Raw genomic sequence first — 20,589 nt, forward strand, 5'->3', positions numbered from 1 at the left:
GGAGCAGAAAGACACAGAATAAAGGTCAAAAGGGAGAGGAAAGAGGCAGAATAAAGGTCAGAAATGAGCAGAAAGAGGCACAATAGAGGTCAGAAACCAACAGCAAGAGGCAGAATTAAGGTCAGAAATGAGCAGAAAGATGCAAAATAAAGGTCAGGAGCGAGCAGAAAGATGCCAAACAAAGGTGAGAAACGAGCAGATAGAAGCAAAATAAAGGTCAGAAACGAGCAGCAAGAGGCAGAATAAAGGTCAGAAGGGAGCAGAAAGAGTCAGAATAAAGGTCAGAAATTAGCAGAAAGAGGAAATGAGCAGAAGGAGGTACAATAGAGGTAAGAGGTCGCAAGAGGCAGAATTAAAGTCAGAAATTAGCAGAAAGAGGCAAAATAAAGGACACATTGAGCACAAAGAGGCAAAATAGAGAGCAGGAGCGAGTAGAGAAGTGGCAGAAAAGTGAGTTGTAAATGAGCAGAGGAGGCACAAAACCAGAGGCAGCAGAGGGTAGCGGACTGCGGGCAAGCTGGACAGAACGGCCAAAGGGGGAGCTGGAATGAGGACCTGCTCCCGTGTGCCCCCTACTTTTTTTTTTACCATGCACCCACTTGGAGACTCATCCATCCATTCACAGACTTAGAAAGACACTCCTGCACCCACTCACAGTCCCAGTCCAACACTCATGCACCCACTCACAGACCCATTTAGACACTCACGCATCCATTCAGATTAACACAGGCACTCGTACACCCGCTTACACAGCCATGTACACACCCATACAGTCATTCACAGACGTAATACAGCCCTTCACACACTCACAAACCCATTCACTCACCCACTCAAAGACCCATACAGCTACTCACACACCCGCTCACCTTCCTATACCGTCACTCACACACCCACTGAAAAGGTTACAGGTTACAATTAGGTAATATATATATATTTTTTAACGTTGAAATTCACTGAAAAAACTAAGGTTACAGGGACATTTTAGTTAGGAAATAGAATTTAAAAAGCCTTAGAAATTCACTTAATAAAAACAAACATTACAGGGATGTTAAAGTTAGGCTCAGATTTCACTCTTACAAAACCAGTGAACTTCAGCAGTTATAGTTATCTGAGATAACTATAATTTATGCCTCAGCAATGCACCGGTTATGACCTCACATATTTCTACACTCAAGACATTGTATGTGACATCACTGATGTTATCACTGATGACATCTCAAATGACATCACTGATGATATCACTTAGTGAGTGCACGTGTTTTATAAGAGTTTGGTGAGTGAGCTGCAGTATGACTGACTGTGTGGGTGAGTGACTGGGTGTGTACATGGCTATATGAGTGAGTGAGTGGCTATTTTAGTGGGTGTTTGGTTAAGTGAGTTGGTTTGAGAGTGGCTGTATTGGAGATTGACTGTCAGTGTGAATGGCTATATGGGAGAGTGAGCTGATATGAGAGTGCTTGTATGGATGTGTGAATGAGCATGAAGTGGTTGTGTGTTTATGTGAGTTAGTGCATGAGTGCTTGTATGGGTGATTGACTGGCTGTGTTGAGAGGGTGTATTGGTGAGTGAGCGGGTGTGTGAGTGGCTTATGGGTGAAATGTGGGTGTGTGAGTTGCTGTATGGGTCAGTGTGTGGCTGTGTGAGTGGCTGTATGAGTAAGTGACTGTATGAGTGGTTGTATGAGTTAGTGAGTGGGTGTGTGGATGGTTCTATGGATGAGTCAGTGGTTGTGTGAGTACTTTTATGGGTCCTTGAATGGGTATGTGAGTGATTGTATTGGTGTGTGAATAGATGTATGAGAGGTTGTATATGGGTGAGAGTGGGTGTGTGAGTACTTCTGTGAATGATGTAATCAGTTTTGTCATTTGAGAGGTCATCACTGATGTCATCAGTGATCTCCCTGACGGGGAAAAAAAAAGGCTCTGGAAATGGTGTCCTCAGGGCCTAATAAGGCTTGCGAAGGAGGACACGTGCCCCCACAAGTTAAAATACATAAGGCTATGGGAGAGGGTCCTTAGGTCCTAATGAGGCTCGGGGAGGGGGCCACAGGGCCCCTTCCCCTTTTTGAATGGTCTGGCCCGGGAGGGTGGGATTCCTGGAGCCTACTAAGACTGGGGAGGGGGCTGCATGCCTCCCGCTCCTTTTGGCCCCTGGGGATGGGGTCTCCGGGGGCTAAGAAGACTTGGGAAGGGTGTTTGTGGATCCCACTCCAATTGTTTTACTGTATTTTACTCTGGGATATGGTCCACATCCCAGGCTCGGCATGAGGACGGCACACCCTCCTCCCCTGTTTAATTGTATTAGGCCCTGGGGGATGGGGTCCCCGTGTCAATTAAGGGTCAGTGAGGGGGCTGCACGCACCCCTCCTCTTAATGTATATGTTTTGGCTCCAGGGGATGCAGTCCTAGGGGCCCGAATGTTAACCCTACGCTGTAGACGGCAAAGGCTGTGTACGGTGTACCGTTGGTAGCTTTGCTGGTGGTTTGGCTACAGAGCCTGACGGCAGGCCAAGGTCTGTGATCAACCCCCTGCTGTGCATTGCCAAATGCTGTGCGTAGCGTGTGGTTGACTGCCTGTGGGGAGTTGGAAGCAGGGCTTGGCTGTAACACAGGCCCTGCGGCTAACTTCACACCACACATGAGCAAAGGCTGTGCCCAGCTTGAGGTTGGCTGCCTCTGGGGTGTTTGCTGTTGGCCAAGCGCTTTGGCCAACCCCGCCAAGCAAGGCAGAAGGCCACTCTACGCGACTCCATACTCCATACTACGCCACTCTAATTCACAACACTGCCACTCCACAACACTCTACTCCACTCTTCGCCATTCCAATCTCAAAATTCCACACAAGTCTTCTCTACACCACTAACTTTTAGTCATGCTGAACAGTAGCCACGCTTGTGTACAACATAACTATAACACATTTGCAAAACCAATAGCTCTTGCATCGATGAGACCTATTGGCTTTGGCAAACAACAGCTACAAGTCGTTTATTTAAAAACAAAAAAAATTTAAGGTTGAAGTCCCATGGAACATGGGAGCCCACAAACCAGTCTCCCCAACCTGTAAGTCTCAAGGGAATACAACTTCTGTATCTCTGAGCAACATACTGCTTGAATATGTTTGGTGATAGCAGAGCTGGAATTGGAAAAAAAATATGGGAACCCATAAATTGCGGTCAGATGTGTTAGCGGAAAATGGTGTGGAGTCACGAGGGTTGGAGTCACAGAGTAAACATATACATTTAAAAAAAAAACTCTGTAGCAAAGAAAGTGCCAACAAGGAAAAATGTGACAATAAATCTGTTCTGGCTTACTTAATTGATCACAAAGAGGCTGCATATTAAAATAGATTACAGGGTCAGGACATCTGCTGCAAAGATATGTGTGTGTCCAGCAATTTTCAGGGGATAATAGTATTAATATTATAACTATGGTGGTTGATGTACTTTCTGGGTAGATCCGTATTTTGTATGGTCGCTGTTTGACTCATAAAGTACAATGGAGGGTTAATGTGCCTGCTGCAAAACATACTGTGTAGCATGTAGATTACTGATTTGTATTTTATGTAGATAGGTAAATGGTTTACCACTTTTGACACAGAGATTATTTTGTTACTTGCAGTTCCCAAGTTGCAGTACTTCTAATATGTCACGCTGAGCTATAAACCAGCATCAAGAGCTGATTGAGCTGATTGCAAACTGCAAAGCATGGGTTTAGAACTGTATTGTTCTTTTTCTCAATCTGTCTTTATCTACAGTTTGGTAAAAATGGTTCCTTTGGGTAGTAATAAAGTGTTGTTAGTACTGAAAACCTCAACTCCTGCCTTACATTTTAATTTTGACTTTGTGTTTCTCCTGACCATGCACTCTTAACGTATAATACCAACCAGTAAGTGTGTTAAGTAACTCCTACAACTTGTAACTCTTTATCTTACGTAACATTTCCAGTACATTGATTCACACAGGGATATGATTTATTGTCTCTGTGTAATATGTGTGTGTGTGTGTGTGTGTGTGTGTGTGTGTGTGGTGTAAAGCGCGCTGACTCCTTGCATTGGGATAAGTAGCATGATAAAATAATTAAATACAAAATAAATTGGTATGTGCTATTTAAATTGCTGTTTAAGTGATTACTCATACAGAAAGATATATCTCACATTCTTGGAGTGTATGCATCTCCCTCTCATATGCAGGGCTTCAACAAAGTAAAAAAACAGCCTCCAAATCACAGAAGTACCTCTGACTTGATAACAAGCTGTGTGCCTTTACTGCACTTGCATCTAGGTTTTAGAGTCCATCTAGCTCCCAGCCAGGATGATGTTGAACAAAAGGAGGGCCGATGGCCCCTTAGAGCGGGCCTTTGTTTTGGGCCTAGATTGAAGTGAATATAAGAAAGCCCCTTAACTGCCTCCAGGGCTCTGCTCAGCATGGAAAGCAGACAAAGCGAGAGCTCTACTGAATGTGTCCCAGTGCGGGGAAATTGCACATGCAACAATTCTGCATATTTTACTAGAACCACTCGGATCTCAGATCAGGTTTCATATTAGTTGCCATATCCGAGATTCAGCTGGATTCCCCTCATTTTCTGCACTGTGTCAGTTTTGATAGTTTTGAGGGTGGAGTTCCCCTGCAGCCACGGAAAACAGATGTCATCTGGTCCACCTTAGTAAAATCCAGGTAATCGCCTATTCCAGTACATAGGATCTCATTTTGTAGTCTACTCTGGAGCCAGTGCCTTTGAGAGCATGTATCTGCCATCGAGAGAGTGCTTGTGAGTGTTTTTTTTGTTGCAAAACGTATTGAGGATCCATTTTTGTTTTGATCCAGTAGATGGTCGGAACCACCCCTTTATGTGATTGTGATAGTCAAAAGGGACCATAGAGGCTGCCACTAAAAAGCCACTCAGTGAACCTGCCCCACAGTTCTTCCTTGTCCATCACCAGGGACTTTATGGATGGGATACAGATCATATCTCACCAAAACAATACCCCATAGAGGATTACCTGTTAAAATGTGCATACTCATAGTGGCTTGCTGCACTTAGTAACACCTCCTTTCCTCCTGGAAGCATGAAAACTGTCCACGATCCCAGTCTCATTGAGGCTGCATATCACAAAGTTGCCTGTTCAGGAACCAGCGGAACCAGCAGTGCTGAGTGCTCCTGGAATATCAAGGGTCTGCTACACTGCGAACAGACAGGTTCAGAGACCCCACTCCTAGTCCTCAACCAGGGAAAAGAGGGCCCAAAAATTATTTCAATTATTTCCTAGTACCATCACCAATGTACATCACCCAGTGTGGCACGAGTAATGGTTCAACCCCATGATTATACTTGGGTGCCAGAAGTAGTGTCTTCGAACCAGTTATAGGTCCATCCGATCCTATCTAGCATCCTTATGACTAAAAGTTGGAAATATCCAGAACTTTATGAGGGTCACTTGTTTACCCTTGGCCATGTGTAGGTCCAAACCATAACTGCAGTTGAGAGTTGGTGCTTATCCTAGCCCCTTCACTTGCAAGGTGAATCCCTTATGACTCTGGAGTCACTGTCTCGGTGTCATTGCCAATAATGCAGTCTGCCATATCTGTGTTTTACGTCCCCAGAATGTCCTAACCATAACCAAGAAGACAGCCTTAGTCTTTCAGGTCATTGTGGCATAGGAATCTGTTCATTATGGCACAGTTTAAAAGTTATAGTCCTTTAACACCTTCGCCTACCAAGGAAGATCATATGCACGCCGATGCCTTCAAAGTGGTAGATGTTGGCCAGTTGCTCCTGAGATATTGTATCAGACATTCACATCCCCAAGGGCAAATATATTTTACGTCATGGGCAAAGTGGACAATTGTGCAGTGCCCCCATCTGCCAAGGAATGCTTGGGAACGTGTTTTTCTCTATATATCACTTTATGTCTCTGTCTCAACTTATTTCCCTCTCTCTGCCTGCCTCTACTTTAGAGTGTGATTCTTCCTATCTAGAGCCATTTTAAGGATTTTGGGGCACCAGGCAAGGCATATTTCAGTTGTTTTTGTGACCTCTTGTCTTAACAAGTAATATATGATTCAATGCTGTTTGTCATTTTGCGTGCTTGAATTAGCATAACATTGGTATTAAAATAAAAATTAGTTTTCATACAGCGGCCCCAAAAATGCCTCGCCCAAGGCACCAGAAATTCTTAAGGTGACTCTGTCTGGAGGCACCTTAAAAATTCAGACATGAACACTAAAAGATTTGAGATTTAGACCTTTTATTACATTTTTATTAAGTTTAAGCCATGTTTCTTATAATGCTTATTAGAATCATTTGGCTTTTTTTCACAAAAGTCACCATTGAGTGCCCTACGAATTGGGATGAGGATCCATACCCTGGTGGTTGTTCATAAACACAATAACTGTGTATTGTCCATGAGGTATTTCAGGAACACCTCCCTAGGCTCCAATGTTAAATTATTTCAGCACTTTGGCCAGCTTTGCGTCTGTCCATGGTGCTGAAACTCCGTACTAAGGGTGTCCCTAAACAATAAAGACTTCCCCAAGGGGGTGGGGGGGGGGGGGGATATCAGTGCTCTTTAGATCATGCAAACCAACAATATCTGCCTCATGAGGAATTATATCAATTTTGCGTACACTTAAAAATGGCTAGTAGATGTGAAGGCACTCCAATCCAATATTAATAGAACATTTTAATAACACACAAATTGTTTTAAACAATAGTGGGAATGCGGTTTCTTTCCTAATCTCCCTTATGAATCTTATAAATATGCAGCCATACATAATATTATGCGAGAATTTTAACAGACATAGGTCCAACTTAATTAATTTCTCTAGAGTAAAGCAAAACTTCCACTCAGTGTAGGTTCTGGTTGCCCCACAGAAACGTCCAATGACCATGCCATCAGACTACAAGGCTAGAACTAGGGATGTCCCATGACTCTCGCAGGTGTTTTCTTTCAGCAGCATTTCAACTCTTTGAAGTCAAAATGTCTTTGTACTAATAACGTTTTGGAAGATCGTTCCCTGAATGTGCCTAAGATTTTTTTTTGAGAATCCATTAAGTGTTTCTTCGGGACCACAGTAACCTTTAGTCTTCCTTTATGTAATTAAGGGAAAACATTCTCCACATGTGGTTGCAAATTAAATCGGATTACTAAAATCATCCCAGGGAGCGAGCTTCAGAGGGGTGTGGTGCACTTTGGATTAAGTGCTCAGACAATATGAACCAGTCGAAAAAAATCATTCCAAGATCTTAAATTTCTTTATACTACTGTGACATTCTGTTGTCCTTTGGCTTTACGAACATGGGGCGGGAGGAATGAATCGCCCCCATGCTCTCTACGAGTCTGAGAAAGCCGAACTGGAGATATAGGGTCTCTGAATTAATATCTCATGGAATGCACGATCGCTTCCACCATCACTCCGCCGCCCCTTACGATAACGGTAATGCGAAACTTGATGGCTAACATTACTTTTTGTGACTGGGAATTTCGTTTCTTGTCATTCCAGTCGTAGGAATGAAACAATTTTAATTTCCCTAACAGTCCCCTCCCTCCTGCCCTCTGACCCCATGAGTGCTGGCACAGAGACGCCCTGACTGGAGCTAGCCCCAGTCCTCCAGTCACCTGCTGCTGGAAGCCAGAGAATACTAAAAGTGAGAGTAAACCTACAGCTTTAGTGCCCCCAGGACCCCTTGCTCCCTGCCCGGGCGGCCCTTTAGAGCAGAGAAATGCACGCAGACATTTGAGGTGTCCTGAATATGGGCTACTTTTGGTAAACTACCCCTTAACTCCCCGCATTTCATTTGGAGCTATTGGTGTTGAGTATCAATGCTGGACGCAGAGCAAACGACGCACCCATTCCCGGCCAAATCTGAATCAGATCAATCATTTGATCTTCAGCAACTTTTAAATGGAAAGAGAAAAGGAGACAGACACACACGAACAGATGTGAATTCTGATTTTTTTCCCAGTATCTGTTATGACTGATGTAAGCATCAAATTATTTTAAAAAAACGGTGTGTGGTAACACATTTGACAATAAATGGGTGTCACACTTGCCTGAAAGTGTTAAAAAAAATTGTAGTGAGGGGATAAATAAAACACCCACGTATGAATAGTTCTCAGGCAACAGCATGCAGTGCTTAATTTGAGCTGGTGGTAGCAGGTGGGGCACACCGGCACTCATTTAAGGGGACCGACACTTATTATTTCTCTTCACACTTTGACCAAGAGCGAAAGAGTTCAAAACACAAAAGGGGGAATGAGGGAGGAAGACGACGGCGAACAAAAACGTGAACATCGGAAAAAAGAGGAGCCTGCAAGAGTCAGATGAAGGTCCAGGGAGTGTCACGTGGTGGATTAAAGAGGCATGAGGTGGAATCAGGACTATGTAAACTTGGGATTCGGCAAACTGACATACAGCATGCCAAATCCCAAGCCTACACAGTCCACAGCACTGTCCATGGGCTTCTCAGTAAAACTAGTTTACAAATAAAGCACTGGCCGAATGACTGTATACTTTTGTGGGGTTTATGATTCCTACAACAGAGGCGACTGATGCACGGAAAGGTACAACATCCCGTCTCATGACAGGGTACCCGCGCCTTTGAGAAACAGACTATAATCTGACCAGATTCCTTTAGAAGAAATAATTTGAAATATTTTGTAATGGTAATCTAAAAAAATCCTTTTTTTAACTATAGTAGTTGTTTGGTTTTATGCAAAAGTTTATCTATTGAATGCTTTCATAATAGGTCTTACTACTCAACCCGACAATCAAACAAAGGGGCGTTCTCTCTGGAAGGCTCTCTAAATCTCTTCAATGTTGTTAGGGTTGCAACATTGAAGGGAGGTAATTGGGGTGAGGTTGAAATCAAATTCCCTCGCTGATGGCACACACATACAATTCCGAGGTAACAGGGTGGACGATAACGAAGGTTGGGGAAGTGAGTGCCCAGTTGGTTTTATGGCTTGACATTAGGTAAATCTTCACTCCTTCACTGAAGAGCAATTTACGAGCTGTAGTTTGGTACAACGGCATACCGAAATTATTGTTTCTTATGCTTTTATTATGATTTCTAGGTAGATTGGTATGACCTGCACTCTACACATTGTGACCATTCCACATAGTTTAGGGACAGAGTTTAGGGATCCCGAAGTCATGAAGAAGTACTATAAACTCAGTTTGTGCTCCTTGTTTGTGGTTGGAGCATATAGACCAGTGGATGTAGGGATTGATAGTTTTCCCAAAGATCTAATTCTTTCTTGCCTTTTTCATTGCACTCAAAAACACCTTGCTGGTGAAGATGTTGTGGTTGATAATGGATAACAATGCTAGACTACTTGATTGAGAAGGGCCATTAAGACAGATTCTCTTCTATCTGGAGGAAATTCAGCTTGAGAAGAATTTAGCAGATGATTTTGCTTGCATCTGACTAACAACTGCTCTTTTCAGTAATACTGCTAGGTACTGGAAAGTGGCCTAGTCCTAGATAAAACATTGGAGGCTAAAGGTTTGCTTTCTTCGTCTAGGGAGGAATATTCTAATAGCGAGGTAGGAGTAAGGACGTAGACCAAGGTTTTTGGCTCACCCTGCCATTGAACTTAAGCTGCACACAACTAATGAGGTCCCACATGGTCAGAACCGGTCTGCAGCTGCTTGTATTTCTGTCTGAGGGTGCTCTAGTCTGGTAGTTTCCGCTGGACTGTTCCTATTAGAACTGGAGAAAGGCTAATACTCATCAGGCTGATCACTGTATGGAGTGAGTGGTATGGTGCATAAAATACAGATGGGATGGAATACAGCTTGATTGTTTACTAGAGGGCTGAGATTTATTCAAGCATTTCTCTCATTTTTAAACTTTTTGTTTTCATATTTTTAAGGGTTTAACACAGTGACATATGTCTAAAGAGTTTTTTAAAATATTTTCTTATAAAAATATTAAATACAGTTACCGTCTGAAGAGATAACACTGTTAAAAATTGCATTAATTGCCACCTCATGTCTCCTCTACCTCCTCTAGCTTCTTCACACATCCAATACCTGTTCCACAGGTGTCTTGGCCTCATATCTCGGGGCATCCTGTACTTTCATAAACCACGCGTTCTGCCAAAATACACCAATCTGAATCACATTTCCATGCATCTATATCTAGTAGCTGAGCGGACCCCTGGGGGTTCAGCAGTGTTCCTCTTGGTCACCACTAGACCCACTGTCAACTCATATTCTACATGTCCTTGTGGCATCCGCCTCACCCCAAAGATTCAAAATACATTGCTCGGCTGACAGACGATGCCCGGACTCCCAACTGCCCTCAGGCAATCAATTGCCGCCACCCAGTACCTTAGACATTCTGAGAATGCTTAGAGATTTGGTAAATCTTGGCAAATCACTTTATCCCCAAATCTGAATTTGTAATTATGTTTAATATTTAATAGCCAAATTTGTGTTGTATTATCTAGTACTGTCTCAAATTTCTGTTGAGTCCTCTATCACTTTCACAAGCTGCTATTTGTAATTTGATGTCATTTTGTACCATAAACCCTGGTGAAATATGAGTAACATGGTTGAGAGGATCACTCTATGATCACTCTACAACTGAAATGTTTTCTGTGAAGCGCTCCGTGACCCCATAAAGATATGTCTCTGCGATTTCTAAAACCTAAAAAAATACAAGAATGTTTCCTTCTAAATAAGTAAACACTGACCACCCCTTTTGGTTTGATGATTATGGCTAGTCCCTTTATTACGATGGCAGGACTGTGGTCCAACATGGCATGTCTACAGTGCGGGGATTGTGTTTGACAAGGAGTGCCCTTAAGTTGTGGTGGTTAATATGATATCAGCTTTCATGTAAGTATTAGTGTCCGTATCTTGAGGTTACTTTACATACTTCTGTTAAATGCCATATCCCATGAACTGTGCTTTAATAGACAATGGCCAACTAATCACCAAATGGTCAAGTAGCCAAGATTTTACCATCAGTTGGTTTTATTTGCACCAGATGTGTCCCAGAATATGCAGGAGGAAGGCACAACTACTCATGGGGAAAATGCCTTTGGAATCAGGCTTTCAGTGCTTTGATTGCCGGGGTCAAATTCTCTCGTCTCGAAAGACCCTGAAAACTTCCCAGTGTGGCAGAGAGAGCAGACTTGATTCTTAAAGTAAAGTGTGGCTCCTTTGCTTTTGATATCACTGCCCTTTAGCACTTGCGTTTTGCTTCATATTTTTCTTTGGCTTTTAGGCATTAGTTTATTCTCCACTATGTGTCCAAGAAGCGAGTCCATGTTTTGGCCTAGGTAGTGTGGAGTGCGCAAATACCTAATGTGCTCAAAGCTCCCAAGCGCTAAAAATGTTGCAACAAGAATCTGATATGCATGCAAGTACACTGGTGCCGATAAACTGCCCAAAAGTGCACAGGAGAGCAGAGTTAATCAGAACAGGAAAACAAGTCAATTAGAGGTACAGGTATAGTTTTATGAAACTTGCACAGCAACAGGATATATTTGTAGGGATTTTACCCAGCAGATTGAAACCAAGACACCTAGGTGTGGAGGCTATCAGTGTAGTCTCCTGGCCAAGATCCTAATTTGTTAACAACCTTGGATGAGTTAGATTGGCATAAACCCAGCATTTAAGAGTGAAGATATCTCACGTGCTCCCGACCCAAAACAAAACATTGAGGTGGCTTGTGTGGGGTTCAGGATGGCCGATTCAGAGCAGAAGGGCTGGAGTGTTGGGGTGTGACCCTGAAACATTGTACAGACTCACAGGTATATCTAGTGCAAAGAGCAAGAAAGTACCTGCATAGAGACCGATTCACAAAGGTAAACTTCCACAAATGTGTACGTTTATGCTTTTTCAATATTCACAAAAATGCAGTTTTATAGTAAGTGTACAAGTGCAGAGACTCAGCAGTTAGGGCGGAGAACTCCGCACATAAAAAGACAGGCCTCTGCGATCTTTTTAGGACAGGAGTCTCTTCACTCATGAATTTAGTATGAAAATGCGGTTTTGTGAATACTTAATAAGCGCAAACTTACACAAAGTGTAAGTTCACGTTTGTGCATCAGGCCCTCAGTTACAATGGTGCTGCAAACGTCAAAGGCGAAGTGCCCAATGGCAGAAATAACCCTAGAGTGAAAAGGGTGATTGCAATGCGAAAGGTCGCTGTGGCACAAACATTACCCACAGGCAGCTTTACTATGCCTGGATTATCTTTAATCCCCGGGAAAAGACTATCGAACTCTCCTAAGACATGTGCAAGCAATTAGTAAAAGCCTTAATGCGGACCTCTCTTACTCTCACAGCTTATGAACATGATAGTGTCACCCAATCAGAGAAGATTGACTGCACAATACCCAGAACAGACAAGGATAGTTACACATCATAAGATATTATTTTTAAAACGGTTTTGAATAGTGCAATTTACGCATTTATCAGCACTGTAAATAGCAGGCGTTGCTATTGCCCAATAGGATGGTACTCATTGTCATAACTGGTATGGGGAAATTAATTGTGACCAGGATCTTTCACGAGGGTCCACTCCCATTAGATACATATTCTGTTTAGTAGTATAATAGGAGGGGGTATGTGTTCTTATTTCAAAATAAATCCAGAAATCTGAAAATGTGTTAATATTTTCTTATCTTGCTATTTGCTGCTTACAATCTAAATGCAATCCCAGCCTTTTAAACCACATTAGTATTGTCTGCGACCTGGTGCTCTGTATTGGCTGTGGTTATATAATGAGTAGTTTCTATCCGAGACCAAATAATTAACACAACAAATAGGTTTGACTCAGGAACACCAGTTCAGACCGTGGGGATGCAATGATTTTACGGAACCCCAGACAAAATTCCATTACATCACTGCGGCACTCACCCCTCTCACCTCCCCCTTCAGCAGCTGGGTCATATGTTAGGCTTTTATTTACAATATGGCATCCCTTTGTGGTGGTACCTTTGAGCAGCAGCCTCCTAACTGTGAAACTTAATCATGAGAATTATAATAGTGACCTACAGCAGCCATCTTTTCTTTGGACTTATTATTGAACTTAGCAGAAGTTCTGGCCTGTAGTGAATATAGGGATTGTCAATGGCGTAACAATAGCCCTCCCAGCCCCTGTGGTGTGTGTGTGTGTGTGGGGGGGGCATGCTCCAGGGGTCCCCCTCTGGCAGATGCGCACAGGTGGGCCTGAGAACTCCTGACTGGGTCCGGTGCGTGGGGGGTCCCTGTAAAGTTGGGGCCTCAGGCCCGCATGACGCTCAATCACTGACACGGACACATGGATATAATGTGTAGTCTCTCGCCACGAGCACGTGCGCTCGGCCCCCTGTATTGGTCGGGTCACCTGACTCGTGACGCCGGTGGTGGGTGGGTGTATAGTGTGGGTACAATTCCTGAAAGACTAGAACGTGTCTAGCAGGACACTACATTCCTCCCAAACTTTAATAAAAATTAAAAGAACAAAAGTCCGAACCTGCGGGAGGGAATAAACACACGATATACTGGTGTCCCAATTTTACAAAAGTCTCTTCAGCTGCCTGACGGATGACGACGGTGGAAACTTGCAGCTGAAACTACTAGTTCACATGGGCATGACGTGCTGATGCTCCACGGATGTGCCGTTCTGTACTTTCAGCCTCGCTCTTGTGGTGACGACAGACAGATGCCCGGGTGGTAGACCTGATGGATGTTGGTCTCTACCAGTCCATCTGGTTTCTTCCCTGGCGGCAGGATGGCTTCACTTTGCAAAGGAGGGAGTAGTTGAAAGACATCCTTCTCACTAGGATGCCCCTCTCGCGGGTGTTCTCCTGCCACGAGATATCCCGAAGGCCCTCTTCATCAGGTTTCCATTGGGCCGGGCGTTCTCCGCAGCGTTGCTCCAACTCCACAGTCTGGGTGCGAATGGAGGAGACGATGAGAGTTCTACCTCAAAGTCGGTAGCTCCACCTGGAGGGTGGTTGTTGACTCCTGCCTTTGTGCACAAGTTCCTCTTCTTCCTGCGACGTGCAGGATTGACAGCGGTGGATCCATCTCTCTTGTCGGGACCCTCTGCCACCGGTGTCCCGGAGGCCTTTGCCCCTTGGATATCCACGGGCTAGTGTGGAGTGGTCAGTTCTTCTTCTGCCGGACGTCTGAGCGCTCTCCCCATCCAGACTTCCGCTCAATCCCAAAGGTGGGTGTTGACAATGGTCCAGCCTGTTCCTTCCTGCGTCCGACAGGTTGTCAGGGGACTTGTAAGTAGATGCCTTTTCTTTTTCTAGTGCTACCGATGTTCCCCTGGACTTGTAAGTCCTGTATTTGGTGTCGTGGCGCGTGTCACCTTCTCTTCTGGTGCGTGTTGGCTTGCCACACCTTTTCACATCCTCCAGGACGTTGATGTTTCTGGTGGCACCATTCCCTTCGATTACTTTCTTCCTTTCTTCCTCGCGACGCGGTCCGGTCACCTTGCTGCTCTGTCTTCCTGACCAGGCTTCTTCAAGCGGCGTGCACTCCGCCCGTTTCCATCTGGTCTTGTCCTGGCTCTAGGACACTGTCTTCTTTTTCACTCTGTGACTGGACCGGTCGCCGCGACCTTCTTCTGTTGATAGTTTTACTTTTGGTTTTTGATGATGTCGAAGTTCGTTCGTCCATGTTCGCGGACCACGTCTTGTTTGAACTTCTCGGACCTCTTGCCAGTCCACTCTGCTGATCTCTGGCACGGGTGTTGTCTGGCTAAGGTGCTGATGGCTGGGGTGACGGTGGTTGCCAGCCATGTAGTGACTCGGGATGACAGGTGTTGGTGACTTGCTGGGAGCATTGGATGTCCGGAGAGACTTGGCAGCCATGTGCCTCCGCTTTGCTGAGGTGGAGTGTCTGTGGCGCTTGACACGTAGAGTGTGGAGACCCTCGCTTGCCTGTTGTGGGGCCACTGTCGACTCCATCTTGAGGCGGTGTGAGGGTGGGCACTCGGTGCTGATTTTCACCTGTGGCATCTGTGGACGGGAGCAGGGATGCACTTGACTTGGACTGCTGACGCTCAGGGACGGTCGGTCGCCTGGGGAAGCGTTAGGATGAGACGCGGTTGGCGCTTGCTGCGGCTTACGTTCGGTTCATCCATGAGGCTTTACCCAGGGACGTCGGTCCGCCTTGGTAGCTGTCTGGTGTGTGAGGGTGTGCTTCTTGGCTGGCTGTGAGTCCTCGTTCTTCTCCCTTTGTTGGCTTGTTCAGCCCTGCCTGTGCTCATCCGGTCTTTGGGGTGGCAGGGCTGTCACTCTTTTTCTTTTCTTCGAGGGCGTTGCGTTTGGACCTCGAGGTGGCGCTGTCATGGCGCCGGCTTCTGCCTTTGCTCTGGCATGCTTGTCTGGACTAGTCACTTTGTGACGTGTTCCTTGCTTGCTGGGCGACGTGACGTTCGGTCTTGTGTCGCTGTTTGTTGGAGCGCCCGGTGCTGTGGCGGCCTGCCACATGGGGTGTGCGGCTCCTCTCTTTCCGATCTTGGGTCGTGGCCGACTCCATCTTGAGGCAGTGTGTGGTAGGACACCTTTGGTGGTCTTCGGCCTACTGCAGGGCTTCGCTGGGGGCGGTGGAGACGTGGGTGCTCTCCTACCTGCGTTCAGCAGTGCTTCTTTGTGGAGAGGTCTCCTGGGTGCTGACTGTGCAGTCATGTTCACTGGCGTTGCTTTCTGTGGGTTTCTGGCTTGGCATACTCTTTGCGTGCTTGGTCTCGTTCGTGGATGCCTTCTCCTGGCACTTGGGTGCCTGTGGTGTGGTTGCTACCTGTAGACTTTGCCGTCTTCAAAGGCGTCCTGGCTGTTCTCCCTTGCAGGGTGTAGAGGGCCACTCTGTGAGCGTTCTTCTCTGAGGGCACGTTTTGCTGGGCCTGGTGCAGTCTGTCGTTGCAACTGGGTGTGAGCAGGCAGTCTTCTTTGTGGTGGCGGTGCACACTCTGGGATCTGTTTTATGTCGCCGGTAGATTAGCTGGACACTGTGCTGTACTGTGGTACTGCTGACGTCGTGGGGCACAGCTGGCTATGCGTTCTGGCTCTGCAAAATGTCTATCTCTCAACGCCTCGCGCCTGGGGAGCCACCAGGTGGCACTGTGGTCGTCTTGGTGGCCTGGTCTGGTTGCTGCAGTTTTTGGGCTTCCTGGGAGCCTTTGGACTTCTTGGGGTCTTTAGCTGTGTCGTGTGGGTGTACCCGGATTCCTGGCCGCTCTGCCCCCGTGGCATCTGTGAGTTTTCTGTGGCCATCAGAAGGTATCTACATCTTTCTTGTGTTGACGTGGGGAGCGCACTCTGTTCCCTTGGAGCTCCTTACATATAGTGGTACCGGGGGGATGGATGGCAGGCCAGTACGTCCCTGGACTGGCGTCTGCACAGGTCTCCTGTTACTGTGCTTAGTCCAGGTGGTGGCAAGGTTTGTGCAGTGGGGGTCCCGGCCAGGTATCAGTACCGTGGTGCTGTGTGGAGCACTGTGGGCTTGTGGCTGGTGTCGGACAGCGGGGCTGGCCTTACTTCGTAGAGAGGGTACTCTATTGCAGACTGTGAGGTGTCTTTGAAGGCGGTACTGCAGGTTACCACCAGGTGGCGCTGTGGGTACTCTTGTAGGCGCTCTTCCCAGCCATGGCAGCAGTCTTTCTCATGCCGGTTGGCTTTGGAGGTTTGCAGGTGTGACTGTGGTCACCTGTTACAGGCAGTTTGGTGCTAGTGGCAGCCTTTTGTCCTGTTGTGGCGCTGGGTGTGGCCACTAGATGGCGCAGATACTTTATACCGGGGCGTTGGCAGTCTTTCTCCGGTTATATGCTGAGTCGCCCCTGCGCGTGTCGTGGGGCGGGCGTGGTGATATGTCCTGCAGGGATCCTCTGGTGGCAAGGTGGGTGCTCCCTTATGTTTGTTCTGTGATAGGCAGGTGTGGGCAGCCTGCCGGAGGGTTGCAGGCAGGGCGAGGCACGTCCAGGCACCGATTCCTTACAGACGCCGGGTTGCTAGGCGTGCAGTCCCTGCTGGGGGCGATGCTCCTGCTGCACGTGTACAGCTGCACGGAGGCTGCGCGTGGAGCGCTCCTGTTCCTCTGGGCTGCGGCGTCGTGTCAGTCTAATGATCTTGGCTGCATATACGCTGGGGGGGCTGAGACTGGAGCAGTGGGGCGGGCGGGCCATGGCCGCTTCTTCGCTTCCTCTGATGAGATGACCTGGCTCTGGCCTCATGCTGCTGTTGTTGGGGCTGGGAGCACAGTCGCAACACGTCTTCTTCCCTTTTTGCAGGCAATGCCCCACCGGTGTACGGGGCGGCTTGAAGGGTGCAGGCTGTCCTGCCGCCACGGGCTGCTTGCTATGCTGCGGGCTGCTTGCTGTGCCAGTTGCGGGAGCAGACTCGGGCTCTGGCTTGCCGCTTGTGCACCTTCCCTTTGGGCGGCGTCGCTGGATCCTCCACCTTCGGGTCCTTGTGTCGGTGCTGTCCCAGGCACTTCTTCGGCGGGAGGCTCGACGACCGGGAGGGTAGACGCCGCGCTTACTCTGGGTCGCAGGTCGGCTAGATTCGGACGCTGGTCCGGGATTGCGGGGAATGGTGTTGCGCCTGAGCAGCACTGCAGTCGCTGGTGGCCGTGAACACCGCCGTGGGGTGCCACCTCTCAGGCACGTTCCGTTTTCTTCTCCCACGTGTGATGAGGGAGTGTTAAGCTGCAGGCATGCGGGGTCAACTACCCGCCTCGTCGCCAGTGAAAAGTTGGGGCCTCAGGCACTGACATGGACACATGGATATAATGTGTAGTCACTCGCCACGAGCACGTGCGCTCGGCCCCCTATATTGGCCGGGTCACCTGACTCGTGACGCCGTTGGTGGGTGGGTGTATAGTGTGGGTACAATTCCTGAAAGACTAGAACGTGTCTAGCAGGACACTACAGTCCCCTCCATGCACTTTTCAAAGGGGTCCCCACAAGTTTAGTTATGCCACAGGGCATTGTGTTTGGCACCTGTGATATTAAACTTCACATTTTGGTTTTTATAGTACAATGAAGTGCCGAGCTCGATGTTTAGATACATTTGAAGAACACTTGCTCTTGGTTTCACTCCGTCACCTGATTTAGTCAGACACCTGCCTCCTAGAGAAACAGCACCTAGGGACCTTTGACCTTATCCAAGAACAGTGGCTCCCAACCTGTGGTCCGGGGACCCCTGGGGATCCAGAAGCCCACTCAAGGGGTCTTCGACTGCTTAGAAAACGTAATAATATTAACAGATTAATAACGTGTATATAAATAAAGAAGTAAAACGTACAACTGAAACATTTAAAACGTTCTGCAAATGTGAAGGAATTAGAAGTTGGAGGCTACACATTAAGTTAGAATTCTCATAGTCATTCGTGGAGTCAGTGCAAGTGAATCAAACACAATATAGCCTGGACAATAAGTGGCCTTAACTGAACTTAGAGGCGCTGTAACCCTCCAACTGGAATAGAAACATGCTTTAAAAATGTGTGTGTCCATTAAATTAAATTGTATTCATTTGTGTAATGAATGCACATTTCCGTTTTTTTAGGTATTGTTTTGCTGTTCAAATCATCTAAAACTTTTCTACCAGGATACCGTGCTTTCAGTTTTGCCTCAGTGGGGGTTCCCGTAATTCCAAGAATGATTCAATGGCGGGTCCCCGGGTTTGAGTAATGATTAAGAGGGGGCAGCCGCGGTAGGTAGGCAGCGTCGGATTGGTAACGCGGGCATTCGGGCAATGCCCGAGGGGCCGGTGTCCGAGTGCTGTTGTGGGCTTCTTTTTTTAGCAGTCTAGGGGCCATTTGGGCGCTGTCTCTATTGTTCGAACACAGCCAGCGACCCAGTGGGTGTCTGAGTGGCCTTTCTAGAGGCAGATGGGCGTCATTACCTCCGTTTAGCAACAGGCAGAGGTGTCACTCCCTCTGTCTAGCTGGCCGGCCCATTAATGTCTGCACATACTGAGCGGGGGCAGGGGGCCTGAGTAGAAGAGGCCTCACTTGTTTCACCTGTGTAAACTAACGCATGCATTTTTTTTTACACCCCCCTAAAGTTTTTTTTTATAAGATTACGCCAAAGCAATGATTTGAGGAGTGATCATGCAAATGTGGGCCGATTTTTGTTTTGGCGTGCCCGGGCCGATTTTCAATCCCAATCCAACCCTGTCGGTAGGAGTTCCTGCAGGGCGATGACGTGGTGAGGGGGAGGGGCAGGGTGGGGGGTAGTAATGTATGGATTACGGAGTTTAACAGTTAAGTAAACATATAAATAAATAAAACGAATTTCGTTGCGTGCACTGCATCACCAAATGTGATGCAGTGCTCGCAACGAAATTCGTTTTATTTATTTATATGTTTACTTACCTGTTAAACTCCGTAATCCATACATTACTACCCCCCACACTGCCCCTCCCCCTCTCCACGTCACCGCCCTGCAGGAACACCTTCTACCGACCGCAGCTGAGTGGGGGTCCTCAGAAGTCAAAAGGCTAAGAACCATTGTTCCAGAAGCTTCCAGCTGTTTGTTATAAATGTATGCTTTGTCTTGACTTGGGGATGGGTGTGGTTATCTTCTGGGCTACAGAGTAGATAGACCGTTACACCAATTAATTTATATTGAACCAATCAATCCATTAGAAGCAGGGCTCACAGTTTTCCATTTTTACATGTTTTTATGTGCAAATTTGTATTCATTTTTCACTGAAAAATACAGAAAGCAAGTATTTTGAGTGACCTTCCATGTTGTCATTCATGACTGTGCAGGACAATATCTATGCAGTCAGCATAAAGAGCTAAAACAGAAAATACCTTCAGACTTGCACATATTGTGCTATAATTCTACTGTTTTCCTAGGAGTGTATTTTTGTATTATATGAATAATACTACAACTGGACAGATGTTAACGTCTGAGTTAACATTGATCAAATAAATGTAAAACTAGCTGGAACTTCATTTTCTCACTGAAAATGAAATAAATATGAATAAATACCTATAAGACGACAAAAAGTAAACCTGGATAAACGCAGACACGCATGTTAAAGAATAAATGCCATTGATGCGGCAGCGCTACCTATTAGCGTAGATCTTTGTCCCAGAGTGACAGGCTGTAATCAGTGACTCAGTGACGCTGAACGCTAACGTGCGCTCTTTGTTTTGTCCCGTGTGTCTACAGATGTACGAAGCTCTTCCACAAGAAGCCTCACGACTGGAAAGATGACAGCGCCGAGAAGCACGGCCCAGTGACGCTGAACCCTCGGCACGCGAAGAAAGCCTTCCGAGCCATGAACGAGCTGCGAAGGTAGAGTGCTGGCTGTTCTTCGGCGCTTGCCTCGTTTTCGTGCTCTCTTTCTCAGCAGTGGTTCAGATGAACAGGAGATGGTTTGTTTTGAAGCCAAAGAGTCGATGAAAAAATAAACTTGCTGAAAGCGAAGCACAATAATTAAAAAAACTCTGAAATTATTCCAGCAGTCGCACACATGGTTCCAATTGAAACTTTTTTTGTGGGCGGGGAGGGGACGAATTTGCTTTTCTGCCAAATCATGTATTAACATAGCTTCTAAAGTACTCTTTGACGTCAGCCTCATTCTTTCCAGTGTACGAAGTTTTTTCCCATTAGTAACACTTAG

General features: G+C 46.5%; 1 protein-coding gene across 1 annotated transcript in view; it reads left to right on the forward strand.

The window, feature by feature from the left end:
• Positions 1–20,589, forward strand: part of KLHL2 (kelch like family member 2) — a 513,313-nt gene that overhangs the window by 36,559 nt on the left and 456,165 nt on the right. The window contains exon 2 of the mRNA XM_078677021.1: positions 20,136–20,261. Coding sequence (XP_078533147.1) covers positions 20,136–20,261 — 126 coding nt within the window. The remainder of the gene's footprint in view (positions 1–20,135; positions 20,262–20,589) is intronic.

Source organism: Lissotriton helveticus, chromosome 2_1 (genome assembly GCF_964261635.1).
Source record: "Lissotriton helveticus chromosome 2_1, aLisHel1.1, whole genome shotgun sequence".
Taxonomy (NCBI): domain Eukaryota; kingdom Metazoa; phylum Chordata; class Amphibia; order Caudata; family Salamandridae; genus Lissotriton; species Lissotriton helveticus.